At 41.0% G+C, this 22,131-nt stretch overlaps 1 protein-coding gene across 2 annotated transcripts in view; it reads right to left on the bottom strand.

The window, feature by feature from the left end:
* The window catches only part of WDR36 (WD repeat domain 36), an 81,068-nt gene that overhangs the window by 16,039 nt on the left and 42,898 nt on the right, over positions 1-22,131 (bottom strand). For both annotated transcript variants that reach the window (XM_045021015.1, XM_045021016.1), the window contains exons 14-22: positions 21,400-21,565; positions 21,002-21,110; positions 15,017-15,096; positions 7,863-7,970; positions 6,173-6,270; positions 5,080-5,222; positions 4,300-4,419; positions 3,984-4,065; positions 868-1,055 (exon numbers count right to left, since the gene is read on the bottom strand). In XM_045021015.1, the coding sequence (XP_044876950.1) occupies positions 868-1,055; positions 3,984-4,065; positions 4,300-4,419; positions 5,080-5,222; positions 6,173-6,270; positions 7,863-7,970; positions 15,017-15,096; positions 21,002-21,110; positions 21,400-21,565 (1,094 nt within the window). The remainder of the gene's footprint in view (positions 1-867; positions 1,056-3,983; positions 4,066-4,299; positions 4,420-5,079; positions 5,223-6,172; positions 6,271-7,862; positions 7,971-15,016; positions 15,097-21,001; positions 21,111-21,399; positions 21,566-22,131) is intronic.

Here is a 22,131-nt window from a genome sequence, read left to right as displayed (position 1 = left end):
TATGTGTTTATATTTCTCTAGCCTAACTAATTTTAAATAGCTCCCTCTCCCTTAAATTTTATTCTCTGCAAGATTATTAAAACTGCCTCAATTAAATGGACACTCTCACAGGTGTGTGAATCTAAAGACAAAATTTAAAAAAGGTGCAACTGTAATTCCTTTCCTAAACTATAGTACAATAAAAACAGTCTCTCAACTAGCAGAATCTACACATTCTATCAACATTAGAAAACAACTTTAAGAACCATTTTACTAAAAAGCCACTTCTGTTTAAAAGAGTGCCTGTTGCCATGATAAAGTACTACATGGTTATCTTCACACCTCCTGGAGTACATTCAATGTTAGCCCACTAGTGCTTAAATCATAGTTTCTCAAAATCAGCAGGCTAAGATGCAAGCTGAAAACTACAACTCCCAGGATGAAAAGAACAAATGCAATCAAACGTTTATCCTCACAAAAAAAATAACAGTTATTTAACTACATTTTAAGTAACTGTTGGTTAAGAAAAGCACTAAGTCATATTCGAATGGCAAATTGAAAAAAAAAACCCAAAATGATCATAAGGAATGAATTGTGTTCAAATGGTTTTTTTTTTTTTAAACTGCTAGTATTGTCTTTGCCATCATCTCTACTTTTTCATTTAAGTTGTTAAGACTACGGTCATGTAGGGTTATTATATTAGTCAATAGATACAGTAAATCATTTTGGTAAGCCTGAATCCATCACCATAAAAGATGATAAATTCTTCAAAGCAGGTCTGTTTTTTTTGTTGGGCAGATTTTATCTATTTTACAGAGCCATGTACCATTATGGTATAACAAGTTGCAGCAGCAGTAACAATAATTGTATCAAAACATATACAGTTACCTTTAAAAACAATGCAAGATATGCCTGGGCCAGCTCAAAGTCACGCTTTGTGTTCAACATTGTCCCAATCAGTCTCAAAAAGCTTTTCATCACCTCTACAGAGCCGCCAGCATCTGGAGCCAAGCCTCTTAGCTCTATCTCAATACTAGATGGTCCCATTTCCTTTAGAATATTAAGTGGAGATTTATCTGCGTTAAAGCATTAAAAAAGAAACAGTTAAACATTTGCAATGAAGTGACATAGAAACGCTCAATATGAAAAAAAAAATTTCAAAATCTTTGAACAGCTATTTGGTGGCATTCTGGATGAGTCTCTTAGTTTGTTGGGGTTTTTTCTTTTTAGTTTCTTCAGAATGCCATCTCTGTCTGCAATTACTGTTCCATCACATATTGAGAGGAAGTAGCATCTGAATCTCATCACCAGTAGTATGGGTTTGACTCACCCTAAGGACTACCTATAGTATCTTCATGAACATTTTTTATGCCTTCTGACATTGGTGCCTTCAAAATGTTGTACAGCTTATCATTAACAACTTAGTCTTACCATTAACCACCAGCTTATCATTAACCACTAATTAACCATTAATTCTTGGCATAAGAAAAAGTGCAAACTGCCACTTTCAAGCTGTTAATATAATATATACCAAGACATGTGAGTTGCATAGCACTTTGGTTGAGGTAAACCTTTATTTAAGTAAGTAAAACATGCAATTATTTATTTAATCAAAGTTATATAATGCTTTTTCAACAGTTATTACTTTTGCTAGTGATTAATTTCCCCCAGCATGGTGACAGAAAGATGGCCACGCTGTAATTTTAAGTGTTCTTTTCTCTTCATTACTCTTCTTACCCACTATTTCCAAATACTACAATCCTACCTGATTTTTGCTACCTCTAGTTATGCTTCTTTTGAAATTCAGAAGTAAAAGCTGATGACAAGATCAACTTCTAATGCAGCTGTTCATAAATTAGTGATCTTAAATTCTCTTTGTATTCTGTTAGAGTTTGAGTTTCTGAAGTTACTGAGCAGAGACCGCAACTTTCATTATATTGTTTGTCAAAACACTTTACAATCTAGAGTGTTATAGTAGCTACATATGAAGCAAGAACCACAAAGCTAATTTATTTGTAAAAAAGTCACATTAATATAGTGCTGGTAAAATGCAGCATCTAATTTCCAGAGATATTCTTAAACAAAAAAAGCATACAAGTATGCAACATATTTATAAAGTTAATATTCAGAGAATACTTGTAATTGTTCAAAAAGTCTTTACACTTATCTATACAGCAGCTTTGAAAAGATCCAATATAGTGCTGTGTATTGAGATACTAAATGCACTGCATAAAAATGTATATCAGTTTGTAACAGCTGATTATAGCAGTTCTTGTATACAAAATAGGATATAAAAAGTACCTAATTTTATTTTATGTTTTATCAATCTCTCTCATGTTCTATCACCAACTAGCACTATGGCAGGGAATGTTAAACCAAAAAGTGTCAGTCACCAAATGATAGAATATGCTACATCAAATGTACCTACCGACACCAGAAGAAGAAAAAAGATGGATACATGTTGAGTCTACTAATTCTGATAGTTCCTTTAAACTAAAATCCTCAATTTTCTTAAAGCAGTAAGAAATAACCAGGCTGGGCGTTAATGACCTTGGTAGAAGGGGTGTGAGGAAATTGCCCTCTCCAAACCACTCCCATCCCCAACACCCAGTTGCACTGGGCCTGATTCCTTAGTCACTCCATACACAGAATTCCCTTTGAAATCTATGGAAATTCCACAAGCAAAGTGGCTGGAGGATGAAGCTCAGTACTTGGCAGGAGACAGTTTTCTGTAGAAACTGGCTGACAGGACAGCAGCACCTCTGTTTTCATACTGACAGCTTTATCATAGCAACAGAAAAATACAAACGTGTTAAGTGAAAAATCGAGTTTGCAAACTATTTTAGAATGCAGTAAAATGGCACGGACTAAAAACGTGACAATTTCTTCATGCTTGAGATTTACTCCAGAACTTGATGTTGAGTTCTTTTTGCTGAACTTGGTCCTAAAAGGTGCATAGTTTGTTTAAAATAAATAAATAAATAAATGGAAAGGATTTCTTTTGTTTTACTCTCCCACAATTCAAACTACTGAAAATTTTTCACTCAAACTTAAAAAAATAGCTTAGGACAGACAAAGCACAAAAAATAATCCAAAATGTGAAAGTTGAGAGCATGTAAAAAAGGAGAAAGTGTTACAATGGAAATCGCTCTGCAACCCTATCAGGAACTGCTTTACTTTAAATTGCCAATCTATGTTGTCTGCAAATTTCATTTATACCCAGAGTTAAATCTGAGATTCACACTCAAATGAAGGAGAATGTCAGAATAAACTGGCTCACCTCAGAAACCTTATTTGAAGGGTTTAAGAAGCAGCAGAAGAAATCTTAGCAAAGCTGGCTTGCAAACAAGTCTCTAATGACAATCTACTGATGTTCCAGTTCTGTGCTTTTTAATTAACAGTTGCTTCTAAAATCCTATTTTAAAGTGGCTCTGCTGAGGCACCATTTAAACAAATGAATCCATCAAGTACATGAATCTCTACAGGTGATTCAAAGCATTTAAAATTTCAAAATGCACCAAGTGTTAAGTTACCCAAAGGATTATTTTTTATAAACAATTATTTCTGTTTAAGCCTTATGTTTAAATTATCAGGAAGATCACAAGTCTTAAATTGTCTGAAATATGGTGAGCAGGCCATTCACAATAAAAGTTAATAAAAAGGTATTGCTAAGATAGTTCTAAAGAATTACCAGCTTAAAAGCATCAGACGTGCAGACATTACATTAAGCATTTACTGCCTGCCTCATAGACCAGTGTTAGATCATCATAAGTTTCAAGGTATCGCAGCATATTATCTTTAAGAAGTCAATCTCATTCTCACATGTAGTGGTTATATTTTATTTAATTTTTAACTGTTAACACTGTTTGCCTGGTGCCGCTGTCTTTGCAAATACATGCTAAACCTCTTTTCCATGACGTACTAATTCTTCATCAGAACTCAAACATTCATTCCCAATATTAATAATGCATTACACCTGAATGAAATTTCACACATTGACTTACACTCATTACTGCTCAAGGCTTCTTCAAGTTGAACGTAGAAATCAGATTTTTGTGCCAATACTCCAAGGTTTACTACCTTTGACTAAACAAAACAAAAAAGGTCACACACATCACTTGGACCATATACCAATATACAATGTGTACTTTCACATCCTACCAAGATATTTTTCATGGATAGGACAAAACATTTGAGGAATCTGGATATAAATGCATTAAACATAAAACAGTTGGCGCTGGACTTTTAAAGTATGCCTGGGATATGCAGGGGGAAAAACATACAAAATATTCAAAACGCTATATCAGTTTTTATCTTTACCTGCTGTTCATCATTTTCTTCCTTAGCAGCAGCATATCGTGGTATGAGGCCAGGAACAGTTGGGATGAAGAATGGAGCTGATTTGGGAACTTTCGGTGGCTCTCTTGGTTTATTCCTTTTCTGTTTAAATATTTGAATTAAAATAATCAGGTTTATCATTTAAGTTTTTGATTTTACAGATTTAAAAAAGAAATCTTTATTGGGAAGATAATCAGGCCTGTTAGAAAAACCCAAACACTTCTATATTTTGGAAATGTTTTATTGATTAACATTAGGAAGACTTAAGAGAGTACATCTACAAAACTGTCCCAGGCATTATGAAATGCATTACATATTTTCCAAATGAAAAATCCTAAAGTAATATTGAAGACAGAGGGAGGGTCTTTTGGACAAGCTCTTCTATGCCTGATGCAGCTCATGGGGAGCATGTAAAGCTGTCTTTATGCCACGTTTCATTCCCCTCCCTTCCAGATACTGGTCTGGTGACACAACGTAGAGCAGATTCATAGGGGTGTTTAAGCTGGTCTGACTGGAAAGTGACCTCCAAGAGGCCAGTGTAGTGGCCATAGTGGCTGAGGTGGTGATGCAAGAGTCATTATGCAATTCCTATACCACCCAAGGAGTCCCTCCACTTCAGAGGAGTCCTAAGGCAACTGGCTAAGTCAGCTGTCTGTCTTGTGCTACCAGAACTATCCAAAGGAGGTGGGATAGGACCACAAGATCTGACCCAGAAGCCACAATAATAAAGCTTTTCAGTATGAGGTGTGCATGTAATATTACCTTGATAACATCAAGACTGAGGAGGTTTTTCCATCTTGATTCAGACAGTGATGACAAGGTCACCAGCTGCCCTTCCAATTGCTCTGGTGAACTATAGTCAATCATTTCATCACTTGTTTCTTCATCTCCTGTGATGTCCACATCTTTCAGAGACAAATTTCATTTATAAACACATGTAAAACCAAAACAAGTTGTATCAGCACTGATGGAGGATGTTAACATGAAAATATATTTGAGTTATAGAGATCATTTTAAATACTTTGTATTAAATAAAATTTAATATTTCAACAATGAAAACATTATTGGTAACCTAGAATCAGGGAAACTTGAAAAGATTAAAAAAATTGTTCAGGTACCAGTTTGACCAAATTTAATTTGAGATCAACTTTATTTTGATCTAATGCAGCTAATTTGACAGTTTTTTCTAGTTTCGTGACTACTATTAAAATTTTGACAGGATGAACAAAAATATTTGATGTTACTGCCTGTGTAATATATTAAAATAACAAAAGTGATTGGTTAGCACAGTTACATGTGTCTTTCCGAGTAGCTGTTGATAATCCAAATATATATTATGGCAGCAAACTAATTTATGATCTCTGTGTGTGGAGAAGCAGACGGGGCAACCGAGAGAATGGAAAAGGAAATGTTTACTAGTTATGGGACTCTGCTGATAATCTTTAGACTCTATTCACCTACTGAAGTGTGTACAATATTTATAGAATTGCTCATAGACAAATATGCATACAGTTACATACATGAAAGGAAAGATGGTCTTATGATTAACGCACTCTAAGGAGATCTGGGTTCTGTCCCTATGTCTGCCTCAGTCTCCCTGTGTGACTGAGCAAGTCATGTGTTCCAGAAGCTGGAACTAATTTTAGTGACTAACCTTAGTGTGTTACATTTTAAAACAGTAATTTCCCCAGAGATGGTAGGAAAAAAAGAGTCATTTTAATTATAAGCTAATTTTTCCTGTTATATGAATTTCTTGGTGGTTGAAAATACTGAATTGTACACTGAGAAAATTAAACATCTGCTATTTGAGGTTCATTACACAACTAGGAATAAGCCTCTTTCATCCCATAATTACCTTGTGTAGGGCAAGTTCCGGGAAGCATTATTACAGAAGGCTCATAATCTGCTGGAAGTGGCCGTAAAGAGACAAGCGAATACAAGGAACAGTTAGACCTGAATAATTGAGACAGACAACATATTAAAAACATTAGAATTTTTTTCAGACAAACGTGGACAATTATTTTTAACAGTGTTTTTTAAATTTCTGATACTACTATGATATGACACATCACTGACTCTCTTTCTCAAGGTTAGATTCACTCATCTCTACAAAAACTAACCCAGAAAGTTGAAAACTTGCAAAAAGTTTTCTGTAAAATATTGGTACAAGTGAAAAATAAATAACTTCCATGCTTTTAAACAATCATGCTCCAAAAGCACATTTCAAGAATAACAAGCCATTACTACAAATGGCATTATTTCTACTACCATGTAAATTGCAGCACATTTTAAATTTCTCGTTCCCTAGAATGTGTGTTTATTACGTTGAGTGGAGGACAAGAGCTGGGATTTCTGGCTCTGACTTACTGTGTCACTTCACTTAATCTTTGTAGTTTCTCTCTAAAAAGTTAGACTTACCCACCTGAAGAGACTGTTTTTAGGCTTAATGTTTGTAAAGTGCTTTACATTTACACTGCTTGTACAAGGATTTCCCATATTATGATTAATTATTATTAGCATCATCATCAAATAGCAATTATTTCCCCCAATTTCTATGACCAGCAGAAATATGTTTGAGGGAAGCTTGTGACAAATAAAGCCTAATCTATACTTAAGATGTTTTACTGGCATAGTCATGATGATTAAAATATAATTTTCTGCTAACCTAGCTATACTGGCAAAAGCCCTAGTGTAGACACAGCTACACCTACAAAATTAAGTCCATTTGAATGGTTTAGCTTAATTCACTCCAGGACACGGTATAAGCTATAATCATCAAAAGGACCTTTTTGCCGGTATATACTGAATTTGCAATAGGAGAGTTTGCCAGTACTGTTATATTGGCAGTTTTTAAAGTGATCTAAAAACACGGAGGAAGTCTATCACCACCCCTATTTCTGCCCAGCAGTTCATATTGCTCCAAACGACCCAATCAATCCTGTCTCCCTAGTCCCTCCATCAAGTCTTGTCACTCCCAGATCTCCCATCAATTCTGCTCTCACATCTGTTTTGCCCTCTTCAGCCCCTCTCATCTGGTCCTCCTACAGCTCCTCCATTTCCACACCTTCCTCCCCCTAGGCGTGGTGGGGGACGGGTTGCATCAGGGCCCCCTCACTCCCTTCCTGGGGTGTTGCAAAGAAGGGAGAAAGGAAGGAAGGAAGAAGCAAAGGAGCCTGCCATTGGAGGGGACAGGGAAGGAGGGACAGGTACCATCCTGAGATGCTAGGCTTTCTGCTCCTCTTTCTCCTCCTGAGACTAAGTAGTACTGAGGAGAAATTTTTAAAAAGGAAAATATCAGCTGATTGTTAGGAAAGTGTCTATAACATGAGATATTTAATGGTAGAACTGTCCCCCTAAGAATTGAAGCCTTTTGAGACTTTTGAACTGGAAAAGACAAAACAATGAAGAATATACTGAAAGGAACAATTCTTAATTTGCAGTAGAAGAATAGACTTTAAGAGACCTTTTTCCATCTCCAATTTCCATAATTCTATGCCCAAATAGGTATATTTCTGAATACTTTTAAAAATGTTTTATGTACTCACCATAGATAAATTCCAAGATCATCTACATGTGATGAAGCTAGAAAGTCTCCAGTAGGAGACATAGAAATGCTGATAGCTGCTGAGTCTAACAAAAAACAATCTATGAGGCTATGAAAACAAAAACAAAAAAACAAAAACAAAAGAAAGGATTATATACAGGGCAATGAATTCATTTTCTTAACTTTATGTTATGAAACAGATGTGATTTTCACATTGCATACATACAAACTAGATTTTTTCAACTAATCCAATAAATGATGTGTATTTTAGCAGATGGATGACGAATCTTTATTACTTTGTCACCTCTTTTTTGAGGCAGTATAATAAAGTTTTAAGTGCCCCCTACACACAGTTTTACATATTTTGTGGAAGTCAAGAAACCATTTCTCCACAGCCAATTCCACAGATTTACTACTAAATTGGTTTTTAGGGGCAAGAAAGTACATTTTATATTTTCAGTTAGATCTATATAGACACACTATGTTTTTGGGCTCTCATCTTGGTTTTCACTTCCCCATGCTCCCACCAATGGACTGCCACTGATTGCTAGCTTGTGCCACCTTACATGGCATAAAACCTCAACTACAACTGTTATTTTGACAATGAAGAGGAAAATAGAAATAAACTAAATAGGCAATATCAGTTTAATTTAATAGCACATCAGCCTATAATAAACTCATTATACAGTTTTAATTGGTCACACCAGCACGTGTCTCCCAAGACAAATATTTTTGATCCTACATAAGTTACACATCATCAGGCCCTAACATGTTGAGATGAGTTCCTGTCTGCATCCTGTAGAACTTGCCCATTTCGGTATTGCCCTGGCCTCTTCTTTTGTCATTCAGTGTTGAACACATTCTAAAACAATATGCATTTCCTCACCTTTTGGGGGCGAAGCCAGACTTTAAGGCACCTGCTCCCCTACATGGTGTAAACTTTGCTTGTGCCAATCAGAAATGAACACAAACAGGTTTTGAGCCCCGTCCCCTATGACACTTCTATGATGTCATAGTGGGTACTTTATGGCCTGCCTGCCATGTGCAGGCAGGGAGGGGAGAAAGAAAAACGAATCCTGTGTATACCCGTAACCGAGCCTGATCACCTCGAAGCCTCTCTCTCAGCTCACGTGTTTCAAACAGAGCTTCTACGTTTGCCGGTCGTTATGCGTTGGTTTGTATTTGTAAGTATCAGTTATTACTAAATGCTGCATCTTTGTTTATAAATATTGTTAGTAGATATTTTAGTCATTGTGTGTTTTAAGTTTCATTAACTCTATTAGCTAATCATATGCTGCTCCCTTACCCCTTGTAATTATCCCCAATAAAACTTTTAAATTGATTAAGTTGTGTGTGTGTGTGTGTGTGCGCGCGCAGTTTGCATCGTGACCCATACTCTCCTTGCATCCCTTACCAATATAGTCTGTTGCCACGTGCAGCCTGGTAAATAACAGGCCTGCATTTTTCTTTCGCCCCTGCGAGTCCGTGGCAATCCACATGGCGTCACGAACAGGATGCAAGGGAGTTGGGCCATGCCCGTGGCATGCTGCAGACCGCGCAGATTATGAAAACTGAACAGTTCCAACATTTGCAGTTTCACCTTTTTACTAGCCAAAATTCGACTAATCCAAAAATAGAATGGATCTGTTCCCTTGGCTCGGGCAAAACTCTAAAAGGCTATACTGTGCCATTAACCCTGGCAGATACTCTGAGGATGTTTCCACCATCCTGTTTAGCATGATATGCAAGGCCCTTGATCTGTGCTCTGTCCTCCACGGGGGCACAATGTTTGCAGCTAAACAGGCAGCTCCAGGCTCTCCTAAAGATGATAATGAGGAGAAGACAGAAAAGGTAGAGCCCATCACTCCCCTCCCACCCCCCCGAAGGCCCTCTCAGAAAATTTTGCCACCCTCATATGAAGCTCCTAAAACTCCTCTGTATCCAGCTCTGCCAACAGCCCCAGAATTTACTGAATCTAAAACTGTAGCAGAAGCTTTGCCTATTGCGATAACTAACCTCGATGGAGTTAATCTTTCTTGGCTCAGGTCTCACTACGTTCCTAAGTTGCTCTTCACCCCACCTTCCCCCCCTCCGCCTCTCCTCACTTCGGCTCTCTCTTTTTGTTTTAAAAATTAAAAGCTATAGTTTTTACAGAAACCTCCAAAAAATAAAGCACTTGAAAACAGAACAAAACAAGAAACAAAAAGAAAACAAGGTAAAAACTTTAAATACGGTAAATTAATTATTTTAACCCTTCAGGAATGCAACAGCTGGAATTATTCCTAACTTTCTTGAAGATATGGTTGCCAAGCAACAGAAGTGCACTCTTTGCTTCTTATTCTAACCACTAACTAATATTTGTAACATGGGCTTTTCTTATTTCCATATAGCAGAGTTTTAAAATAATGTTAAATATAAAGTAATGCAAAATTCCTTGTTACCGAATTAATACAATACATTTGGCAAATACTAATATATTTTTATCAAATTTATGCTACAAGTTTTAAATAAGGTAATAATTTGTTTATTCAAATGTTTAACCCTTTTACTTTTTATTTTTGGTTGTGTTATTTTGTATAAATATGAATAGAATTTTGGTGCCATTTGTTTTTAATTGTAAGTTTGTCCTGTATGTCATGTGTGTGTGTTGTGTCTATGTTGTGTGTGTCACGTGACTTTTTTTTTTCAAAAAATTATTTTTATTTTGTTGCAACAAAAGTCAATTTTATACCCTTTTAAAAATATATATATATAAGATGTGGTACCACACTATTTTAAAATCATGGTTGGGGTGTAATCATAGTATATTAACACCAATTTTTTGTGCAAAGTTCAAAAAGGTTTCAGTTACAAATATATGTACATATATTTCTGCCTCAACAAATAATGCAATTGCAAACAAAGAAATTCTCTTTTATCAATCACAGTTTTGTTTTTTTAAGTTTTTTTTTTTAATTTGTTATTAAAAAAAAATGTAAGGGGAAACCTCAACATTAAGGTAAAGATAATATTAAATGTCAATTTCTTGTTTGGGCTTTTTATAAACTTGTTTGCACTTTTAATTATAGTTATAAGAATGTCATAACCAAAATCTTTTAAAACAACAATTTATGCATAAAGCTAACCAAACAATTTCAACAGGTTTCCACCTTTGGCTCCCAAACATAACAAAAAAGCATCATAAAAGTATACCCTCAAATACCCTCAAAGTATTTGCATGTATCTGTATTTAAAATTTATTTTGGTTTAATTTTATAGTTGGTTTGTATTTGTTATACTGCTCTCCCTCACAATATCTTTGCCCACTGCTCTCCCTCACAACATCTTTGCCCACGGAGCCCTTAGGAGAGGGTGGACTACAAACTTGGTTTGCCGCCTACTGGGTGCAGGAGGTCAGCGGAAACCAGTCCCTGTCAGCGCTGAGTCCAGAAGATTGTCTTGTTTGCTCCACTCAGTTCTCACCTAAATATCCATTACCCTTTCAATTTGTACCATTAGTTTATAATTTTTCTTCATTTAATATATCTAGTGTAAATTGTTCTTCCCCCTATGTGCAGTGGGCTGCTTTTACTGTTTGTAATAATTGTTCTTCACAATTTAATTCTTATGTGTTTCCAGTTCTAAATGCTTCAGGTCGAAGTGATCATAGCTTTCCTTTAATTGAGAGTATTAAAGTTCCAGCATCTCATTGTTGGGTTTTTGTTGGTAATAGTTTAACCCCAGCCCCTACTTGGGTTGGTACTTATTCTAATTGTTCTATGTGGAGTTTCTCTTATGCTAATACCTCCCTAACTTAACCCACTCTTTTTGGACTCGTTTGCAAACAGCAGCTTCCTTCCTCGCCTCCTCTATTGTTAGTTTTAACCCTGTTGGTTATATGATGTTACGTGATCAAGTGCTGTTTCAATCCCTTGCTATTGGTTTAATTTAATAGCACATCAGCCTATAATAAACTCATTATACAGTTTTAATTGGTCACACCAGCACGTGTCTCCCAAGACAAATATTTTTTATCCTACATAAGTTACACATCATCAGGCCCTAACAGTGTATACACCACTTTCCACAACTTCTCCTGAAATTCAAAATCTGCACAGTATGGCAAGAAACTCCCTGCTAAGCAAGGAATTTGAAGTTATTATTTTAATGAGCATTTATTCATATGCAAAGTCACTTTAAAATAAAAAACTCTTTACTCTATATGGTGTAGGGGAGACAGTGCTTAGTAAATGAATCAGTGTAGTAGTGAACAAATCCATTTACTGTAGGATTCCTGGCTCATTTACTGCAGTAATTGGAAGATGTGAAGTGAATGAAACGGGTCTGCAGGAAGAGAAAGGATGATTTTGGTTAAGGCTTAATGACACTTGGAGAAAAAGGTTCCTTCCCTGGCTCTGCAACACATGTCCTCTATGATGCTATGCAAGTCATTTAAACCGAAGTTTTTACAGGTGGCCACTGTGTTTCTCCATTTTCTAAATGCCCAACTTGAGTCACCTACGGTCAGATTTTAAGAAGTGTAGGTGGTCACACCTGGAGCAAGATATCAGTGGGAGCTACAGATGCTCAGGATCGGGGGGGGAGAAGAGAGAAATGAAGGTGGGAGAGATTCCAGAGGACTGGCAGAATGCAAATATAGTGCCAATGTATAAAGAAGACAATAAGGGCAATCCGAGGAATTACAAAACCAGTCATCTTAACTTCAGTATCGAGAAAGATAGTGCAGCAAATAATCAAGCAGTCAATTTGTAGACACCTAGAAGATGCTATGGTGACAAGTAGACAGTCAATATGGATTTGTCAGGAACAAATCATGTCAAACCATTCCTTTAACAGGGTAACAAGGCTTGTGGATCTGGGAGAAGCAGCAGATGTGATATCTTGAGGGATTGTGGGTGTGAGATTTAATTAAGTCGTGGTAGTAGAGTTGTTTAGCAAGGAAGATGGCAGAACTGAAAGAGGAGAGAAATCTGTAATGGAGGAAGTCAGCCAGGTCATGGGATTTCCAACAGAGCTGCTCAGCAGCACAAGAGCAGAAGCATGGCAGTGAATGTGGGCGGTGAGCAAAAGAAGCCCTGCAGATGCCTGTATAAAACCACTGTCTCTTACCAGGAGAGAATCCATAAGCACTCAAAAAGGAAATGTAAGTATGATGAGTTAGGCTGGGAGGGGCAGAAGGATGTGTTAGTGCATTCTGAGATCACCAGGAAAAAGTTCAATGCTAGAAAGAGTTAAAAAGATAACCCAGATTATGAGTACAGGGCATGTAAATTAACGTTAGTTTGTCTGTCCAAGCTACACTGAGTACGAAGAGAAATTTGCATACAGTTACAACAATTAAATTACATACAATCAAGCACAGATGGATCATCTATTTCTGTGAAATTTAAGGAGACCATTTAAACATCATTCAGATTTCAGCAGTATTTATACACAACGTGCTCAATGAGTGGATAGCAGAGTGCACACTAAAAACGGATGCATCATAACTTGTAAAAGATGCTGTTTGATTCAAAAACATCAATGATTTTTCTTAAATAAAGCTTCAAAATTAGCAGTTGTTTTTGTATGTGTACAATAGCTCATATTCCTAACCATACTAAGGGAAAGCAAGACCTGCAGCTGAATTTTTAATGAGCATCATTGCTCTATTTCAGTATTTCTTTCTGCCTGTATAAGAGCAAAACCCTCTCTCTAAATTCCAAGCAAGATAAATTACCCTAATTTTTTTCCAGACAGAATGTCATGTCGTTTCGATTCCATATCAACAAGAATTTTGCTAGAGTTACTTTGTCGTCTTTCTATCTCCATTATAAAATATAATAGCATCTATGTACCACAGTGACAGATGCAAATGTTAAACAAGCTAAACACTCAAGGCAAATGTAGTGACTGTCTTAGATTGCCTTTAAACTTTATCATATGCTTTTCCAAGCCATTTCATAAGAAATGAAATCAACATTAAGAATCTGTAATAGTTTTGAGGAGAGAAGTTCTAAATTTAATTCATCCATTAATCTTTTGGTCTCTAACTTGAGGAATGACTTTCAACAATCTATTGACCAATCTTTCTGTGATACAACTCACATCATGTACTTTAAATGAAAGTAAATAATTTTCAGTTTTAATACTGTCATAGCAACAAAACAATGCAAATCTTCAGCTGGTTCCCAATTGCTCACAGGCTTCTCTAACTTATACTAAAGGTATGTCTACACAGCAAAGAAAAACCTGTGGCTGGCCGACTTGGGTTCAAGGGGCTTGGGACATGGGGCTGTTTCACTGCTGTGTACACTTCGTACTCAGGTTGCAGCCTGCACTCTAGGACCCTGCAGGGTGACAGCGTTCCAGAACTTGGACTGCAGCCCAAGCCCAGAAGTCTACACAGCAATGAAACAGCTCTGTAGTCTGAGCCCTGTGAGCCCGAGTCAGGCCAGCCATGGGTTTTTCTTTGCTGTGTAGACATGCCCTAAGGTATCAGCCCAAATCAGGAAAGCACGAAGGGGGTCTAAAGTCCCCTTTGTGTACATCTTTCCCACCTCCTGAATTATACTGTGTACTTCTCAACCAAAACTGAACATCCAGAGCAGAATATTCATTTCTGAGCAGAGCAGAAATTTTCAGGAAGTTTATAAGCAAGTAGAAATGGAAAACTAAAGTTGACTTGCAATCTTAACATAGCGTTTGATACTACAGACATAACAGACAGTCATTTTATGCTTTTGAATTTACAAAATGTTTTGCATTGACATGAAGCAACCTTATGTTCTGCTTTCCTGAATGGTATGTGGTTTTATCATCAAAGTAAAATTGACCTTCTACACTTTTCAATTGTACATGTGCTTGAAAGTAAAAAACCAAGAAGCCCTATTGTTCACAATTTCAATGTCAGGCTTCAAACGCTGTCTATATTATAATTATGTAATTTTCTACTATAAATTCCCATTTACAAGAGCTTCATAAAATGGCTATAAAAAATTACTAATGCCAGACAAAACAAGTCAGTTTCAAACACTAATGTTCAACAAATATCAACTTTTTAAATTAGTATACGTTTATGGGACATTGTCAATGCATCAAATCTTTTTTGTGGTTTAATGCATGGAATTCATATGCAAGTAAGAGCTCTCTGCTACAGTACTTAAATTGACTTACCATCCAGATGGGAGGTCCCAAGTCTTAATAGTGCAATCCATTGATGCAGTTATTAGCCAACGGCCATCGGGACTGAAAGTCTGTAATAATAATAAATCTAAATGAGTATTTTAGAGCACACACATCCTCCTTTAGTTCATAAGAGAAGATTGCATTGACAGTTTCATCCCAGTCCTAGGCAAACATTTGTCCACACAACAAAACTGATAGGTCTCCTGTGATCAGAGACTAAGGCCTGGTCTACACTATGGGGAGGTGTCGAACTAAGGTACGCAAGTTCTGCTATGCGAATAGCGTAGCTGAACTCGAACTACCTTAGTTCAAACTACTCACCCGTCCAGACGCCGCGGGATCGAAGTCCGCGGCTCCCCTGTCGACTCCGCCACCGCCGTTCGCGGTGGTGGAGTTCCGGAGTCGACGGAAGCGCGTTCGGAGTTCGAACTATCGCGTCTAGATTAGACGCGATAGTTCGAACTCCGAGAAGTCGAACTCTACGCATCGACCCGGCAGGTAAGTATAGACGTACCCTAAGGCTAGAAAAGCAAGGGTGTAGCAGGATACTGTATAAGTGTAGTGACCCATATTATGTTTGTCGGCCCTCACTTTTGCGCACACAGATATTCACCACAAAATGTAAAAGAAAAAAATATAAAAACATAAGACGTCAACATCAGAGATGTACTCATCTCTTGGTATTTGGAATAAATTAGAAACTGAATACAAATTCTGACAGCATTTTGAAAACAAACATCTAATTCACATCAGTATGTCACTCTTTTGTGCTGTATAATAAACAAATATAGCTATGTTAGGATAGATGCTTAAAACTACTGTTTATACTTCTGGTTTGTAGGGAATCTCTTGTGCCAATATAGACTTTGAAGAGATAGGACAGTTACCTGTTCCGTAACTGGCGTTTGAGATGTGTTGCTCATGTCTATTCCACAGTAGGTGTGTGTGCTTGCCACGTGCATCGGTGCCGGAAGTTTTTCCCTTAGCAGTACCTGTACTGGGGGAGCACCGCGGCGACCCCTGGAGTGGTGCCTGTATATCGCGCTATAAGGAGGACCGCGCACTCCCACCACCCTGGGTTCCTTCTTGACGGACAACTCCAACAGTGGAGAAGGAGGGCGGGGTGCGGAATAGACATGAGCAACACATCTTGAAGAATGCCAGTTACGGAACAGGTAACTGTCCTTTCTTCTTCGAGTGATTGCTCATGTGTATTCCACAATAGGCGATTCCAAGCTATACCTGTTGGAGGTGAGTAGGAGTTCACAACAGCCCAGGACGGAGTACAGCCCTGCCAAACCCGGTATCATCCCTAGTTTGGGAGACAATCGCATAATGAGAAGTGAATGTGTGAACTGAGGCCCAAGGGGCCACCCTACAAATGTCTTGGATAGGGACATGGGCTACGCAGGCAGCTGATGAGGCCTGAGCCCTCGTTGAGTGTACTGGTGGTGGGGGAACCCCTGCCAGATCATAGCACATGCATATACATGAGGTAATCCAGCGGGAAAGACGTTGGGTGGAGATAGATTGCCCCTTCACCTGCTCAGCTGAGGAAACAAAAAGCTGTGAGGATTTCCGGTACGGTTTGATCCGATCCAGGTAAAAGGCCAGCACTCTACGTACATCGAGCGTGTGTAGGCGGCGTTCCTCATTGGAGGAATGGGGCTTAGGACAGAGCACAGGGAGAAACATGCTCTGATTCATATGGAAGGCAGAGACCACCTTCGGGAGGAATGCCGGGTGTGGGCGAAGCTGGACTTTATCCCTGTGGAAGACTGTATGGGGGGATTCCGAGGTCAAGGCCCTGAGTTCCGAGACATGGTGGGTTGACGTGATTGCCACAAAAAAGGCTACCTTCCATGAGATGTGAGACCGGGAACACGTGGCCAGGGGTTCAAAGGGAGGACCCATGAGTCGGGACAAAACCAGGTTCAGGTCTCATTGCAGCACAGGGAGTCTCGCATACGGGAATGAGTGGTCAAGGCCCCTAAGGAAACAGGAGGTCATAGAGTGGGAGAAGCCCTTGCACCTGCAGGTGGAAGGCCGATATAGCCACCAGGTGTACCCTGACAGAGGCGGGTGCCAGTCCTTGGGTCCTAAGGGACAGGAGGTAGTCCAGGATAAGCTGGAGAGGTGTGGAGGAAGGGGAGACTCCCCACTCACTCACCCACTTGGAGAACCTGGACCACGTGTGGACGGTTTCCTACGTTCCAGCAGGACCTGCCTTACCTGCTCCGAACATCTGCCTTCCCCCTCGTCTAGCCATGGAGCAACCACGCTGTCAGGTGGAGCATGGCTAGCTTGGGATAGAGGAGGCGGCCCCTATCCTAGGAGAGTAGGTCCAGGTGAAACGGCAGCGTCCTGGGGGGGGGGGGAAGGGAGGGGTTGTGTCTGGCGGGTTGCAAAGAAGTCGATCTGGGGAACTCCCCACTCTCGGAGGTCGCTCACAGGCCTTTCCAAGTAGAGCAACCACTCGTACGGGGGGAGAAAACCCTGCTGGGGCGATCCGCTGAGGCCCCCTTTGGCCTTCAGGATCAGGAAGTACTGGGGGTAGAACCCCTTGCCCTGGAATTCTACTGGTACTCTTTCCACCGCCCCCAGGTGCAGTAGACGGTCCACCTCCTGCCCTAGGAGGTGGGTATGCTCCAGGTCCCCGAGGCCTATAGGGGAGAGCAGGTGGTTTGGAGGGGTTGAGGTGAACTGCAACCTGTAGCCCTGGAAAATGGTGCTGAGGACCCACTGGTCCAATGTGATACGGGACCACGCCATGCGGAAGGCAAACAGTTGCGGAACACAAACTTTATTAATTGGGGAAGGGGGTCTCCCTGGCAACTGGCCCGGTGCCTCCCTGCAAATAGTCAAAACCGCCTCTTTCCCTGCCTCTTGCCCTTAGAGGGCCCAGGCTGCAGGGCGGAGCAGGACTACAGCTGAGACTGGCGTTTTTGGTCTCTCAGTCTCTTATATGGGGGCTCGTATCTGCTCCTCACAGGTTAAGCCACCGGTTGTGGTTTGGCCTTGTCCTTAGCTGGAGGGACATAGAGGCCCAACGTCTCCAGGGTGGTGCGAGAATCCTTCATCCCATGCAGCCTGACATCCATCTGGTCCATGAAGAGCACCTTCCCATCAAACGGGAGGTCCTGCATAAGGGACTGGACCTCCATCGACAGTCCAGACAGGAGGAGCCACGACGCCCTGCGCATGGAGATTGCTGAAGCCATCGGGCAGGCTGCAGTGTCTGCTGCGTCCGACGCCGCTTGCAGGGCCGCTTTTGCCGCTGCAGCCCCCTCTTCTACTAGCGCCTTAAAGTCCTTCCTGTCCCAGTCTGGGTGGAGAGGCTCAAAGTTAGACAGGGACTCCCATAGGTTAAAGTCATATCTGCTCATTAAGGCCTGGTGGTTGGCTACCCTGAGCTGGAAACTTTCCGAGGAATAAATCTTTCTACCAAAGGAGTCCAGTCGTCTGGCGTCCTTACTCTTGGGGGTAGGTGCAGGTTAGCCTTGACACTCTGTGGTTTACCAACTCTATCACAAGCGAGTTAGGTGCCGGGTGGGAATAGAGGTACTCATGGTCCTTAGCGGGCACAAAGTACTTCCTTTCAGCTTTCTTGGAGACTGGGGCCAAGGCGGCAGGAGTTTGCCACAGGGTGTTGGAAAAGTTGGCTACACCCTGGTGCAGGGGCAGAGCCATGTGGCCCAGTGTCGAGGGGGACAACACGTTAAAGAGGGAATTGGAGGGGCCCTTCATTTCCTCAGCCTGCAGCTGAAGGCTGGATGCCACTCGCTTTAGCAGGTCTTGATGTGCCTTAAAATCCTCCTGAGGGATTGGTGGTGGAGGCGCTGTTATGGTGTCGTCCAGTGCCAGGGAAAGAGCTGGTACGGAGCCATGGGCCTCGGTCGGTACTGGGGTGGGGGGTGGGGGGAGTAGGGTGTCGAGCTCCAGATCAGAGTCCAGGCGTGGGTCCGCCGACTTGTGGCCCGCCGATCTGTCTCCTAGGTGGCCTGACGAGGCTGATGGAGCCTGAGACGCTCCAGCGACTGAGCGGGTCCCCATCTGGGCAGGCATTGGTGGCCACGGTGCCCATTGGCACCACTGTCCCTGCCACGGGACCCCTTGCCACTGATCCGGCTGAGGGCCCAGTGGCAGTAGTTGCCCCAGCTGAGCCGCGCAAGCCGAGGATGGGCGGCTTGGTGCCGAGGCCAAGGTCACCGATGAGTGCACAGTCTCACGGGAATGGTATGAGTGGCGGTGCCTGCAATGCCGCCTCCCTTGGGACCTGGACCTCGAAGTCAAGGACCAGTACCTGCCCAAAGAGCTGCTTTGGTACTCATGATGGCATCGCGAGAGGAATCTTGAGAGCAATGTCTAGTTCAGCAGGGACTGGAACAGGAACGACGTCTATCTTGTCGAGACCGGCTGCAGTAGTTCCGTCGCGAAGGGAAATGTTCCTGGTGCCTCTCTCGATGCTGATGCTCGCTGGCAGGCAACATAGAGGGTCCCCGAGACTCTTGTCCTGGTGGTGATGGGGACGGTCTGGTCAGCGTCGAGGGAGGGCGTGAGCTGCCGGACAACCGGTCACTGCGCGCCGAACGGTGTGAGGAGCGGTCCTCAGAGCAGGAACTATGACCTGAAAGAGAGGTTCGATGGATCCCCAATGGGGGTTTGCCCCGGGACCGGGGACCTGTCACTGATTGCATGCCTGGAACCAGGAGACTCAATGTCTTTCGCGGCCTGCATCGCCTCCGTCATCGACAGCATCCGCACCGGTGGAGATGTGTGCGTGGACGGTGCCCGGCTGCTCTGCTCAACACGAGTCGGAGGCCTTGAGTCCGGAGGGGACCGTGGGCTGCCCGGCACGGGAGCAGCCTCTCCTCTTTCTTTGTCTTGGCACCGCTGCGAGGTAGGGCCCTTTTCCTGCTTCTTGGAGGGAGAACGGTGCCGGCTAGTAGAGGGTGCCTCGCTAAGTATCGATGAAGCGGCGGCGGGAGCCGAGTCCACCCGGTGCACTGGAGTTGGAACCAACGCCAATTACATGAGGAGAGCACAGAGTATAAGGTCACTCTCCTTTTTGGTCCACGGCTTGAATGACCTGCGGATCTTACAGCGTTCGCTGATGTGAGTCTCACTCAAACAGCAGAGACTCTCAGCATGCGGGTCACTCCTAGGCAGAGAACGGCAACAGATGTCGCACGACTTGAAGTCTGGGGCACAGGGCATGCCCCGAACCCACTCTAACAACTGAAGTAACAATTCCACGAATGGTACTACTAAGCGCAAGTAGAAAGGCTTCAGCAGAGCTGGAGCACAAAGTTCCAACTACCTTCACTGGCGGCAAGAAGGAACAGAGGATGGGGGAAGCACACGGTCCCCCTTATACCGCGGTATAGAGGTGCCACTCTAGGGGTCGCAGCGGGGCTCCCCCACTACGGGTACTGCTAAGGGAAAAACTTCCGGCACCAGTGTACGTGGCGAGCACACACACCTACTGTGGAATACACATGAGCAATCACTCGAAGGATAGCTTCCCAGTGGCTGCCCTCAGTAACACTAGTGTGGCCTCAAATATCTGTTATGTTACTTCTAACTTTTCATTTGTTTAAGAACAAAAAATAAGGTTTCTGATAGTTTAAAAAATGAATGTATCTGTCCTTTGGTAATAAAATTACAATAAAACTCCAAGTCTGTACTGGTGAGCTAAAATTTCTATATTTCCTATTTGAACATTAAAATGCTCAATCAGCAAACTACATTAATTCTTAAGAGCACATATACACGTGTATGGCTGCAGTTTCCAAAGGGGTACCCTAAATTTTTTGGCTTCTGCAGCTGAACACAACAAGAAGAGATCCAACTTGAACGCACGTTTGTTTTTCATTATCTGTTATATACAGACAACAAATCTATCACCCTCAAATTGAATTAATTTTTGTTGCAGATCATGAACACACAAATATGTACAGTATATACATTCACCATGTCATTAATCTGGCTGTGGTGTCCTGAGAACTTCCTGACGATCCTTCTTGTTTCTATATCCAAAACGCTAATGCCAAAGTCATCTGAGGCAATTCCCAGAATACCACTGGAAAGAATTAGTAGTATATATTGGCAGTTAATATTCAGAGATAAAACAGACAAGCATATCCTAATATTACCCGACAAAATTTTATGTTCTACTGAAATTTCCTAAGCAAGACAAGTTTCCAGGCCTTCTGCAATATAAAAAGCTCCTTGAAGGACTAATAGTCATTTCTAGCTTAAAATGTTAGGAAATGAAAGACATTTTTGTCGTGGTCTTTTATTAGAGGCTTGGACGTTAAGATTACAACAAAACAATCAAAGCTGTAATTGAAACAGTTTTAGATTCTCACCTGTCTCTGTGAAGCAGCATTGCACTTGGAGAAGAAGAGAGATTTGCAGAGTAAACTAGGTCCATGGTCTTGAACTTCCAGAATTTAATTAATCCTTCACTTCCAGCTGTGATTGTGAACTGGTTTAATCCATCCACTGCTACCCCTCTAATGGCACCTTCATGTGCTTTAATCCAAAAGAAAAAAAAATTACATTTCAGGGCTTTACACCTATCTTAGGTACCTACATAGTGCCAATTACTGGGGCATCTAGGTCCCTTCAGATGGAAAGGCAGATTTAAACAAGAGGAAGGTATTGGACAAACAATAGTAAAGCCCCCTGATACTATTACTTGAATATTCTAAGTTTATATACTTAATCAGCGTTTTCCATCTGTGCACAGGCCAATTCTGTTTAATTGATTAAGGTACAGATAACTAAGCATTAGTGTGACCGTGAGACATACAAAAAAAAAAATATGCTAAGGACAAGATTAAGATGGCAATTAAAAAGGTTTTAACTGAACAATTTTTTCACGTTGACACAAAGCAGAATATTAGCCTTCATTATTTGCTTGAAAATCCTGATTCTGAATTTGTAATTTTGGGTTTCTGAATTGCTTTCAATTACTTTACCTTCCTATTCTGCCACTAATAGGACACTGAAATTTTGAGACACTGAATTACATATATTCCCGATGTAGGTTTTCCTGTTCTGAAAATTGGTAAATCCATGTGCAAGTACAGAATATA

The sequence above is a fragment of the Mauremys mutica genome, chromosome 6, assembly GCF_020497125.1.
Source record: "Mauremys mutica isolate MM-2020 ecotype Southern chromosome 6, ASM2049712v1, whole genome shotgun sequence".
Classification (NCBI taxonomy): Eukaryota; Metazoa; Chordata; order Testudines; family Geoemydidae; genus Mauremys; species Mauremys mutica.
Note: the sequence above shows the minus strand (reverse complement) of the source record. Positions and strands in the feature narration are given on the sequence as shown.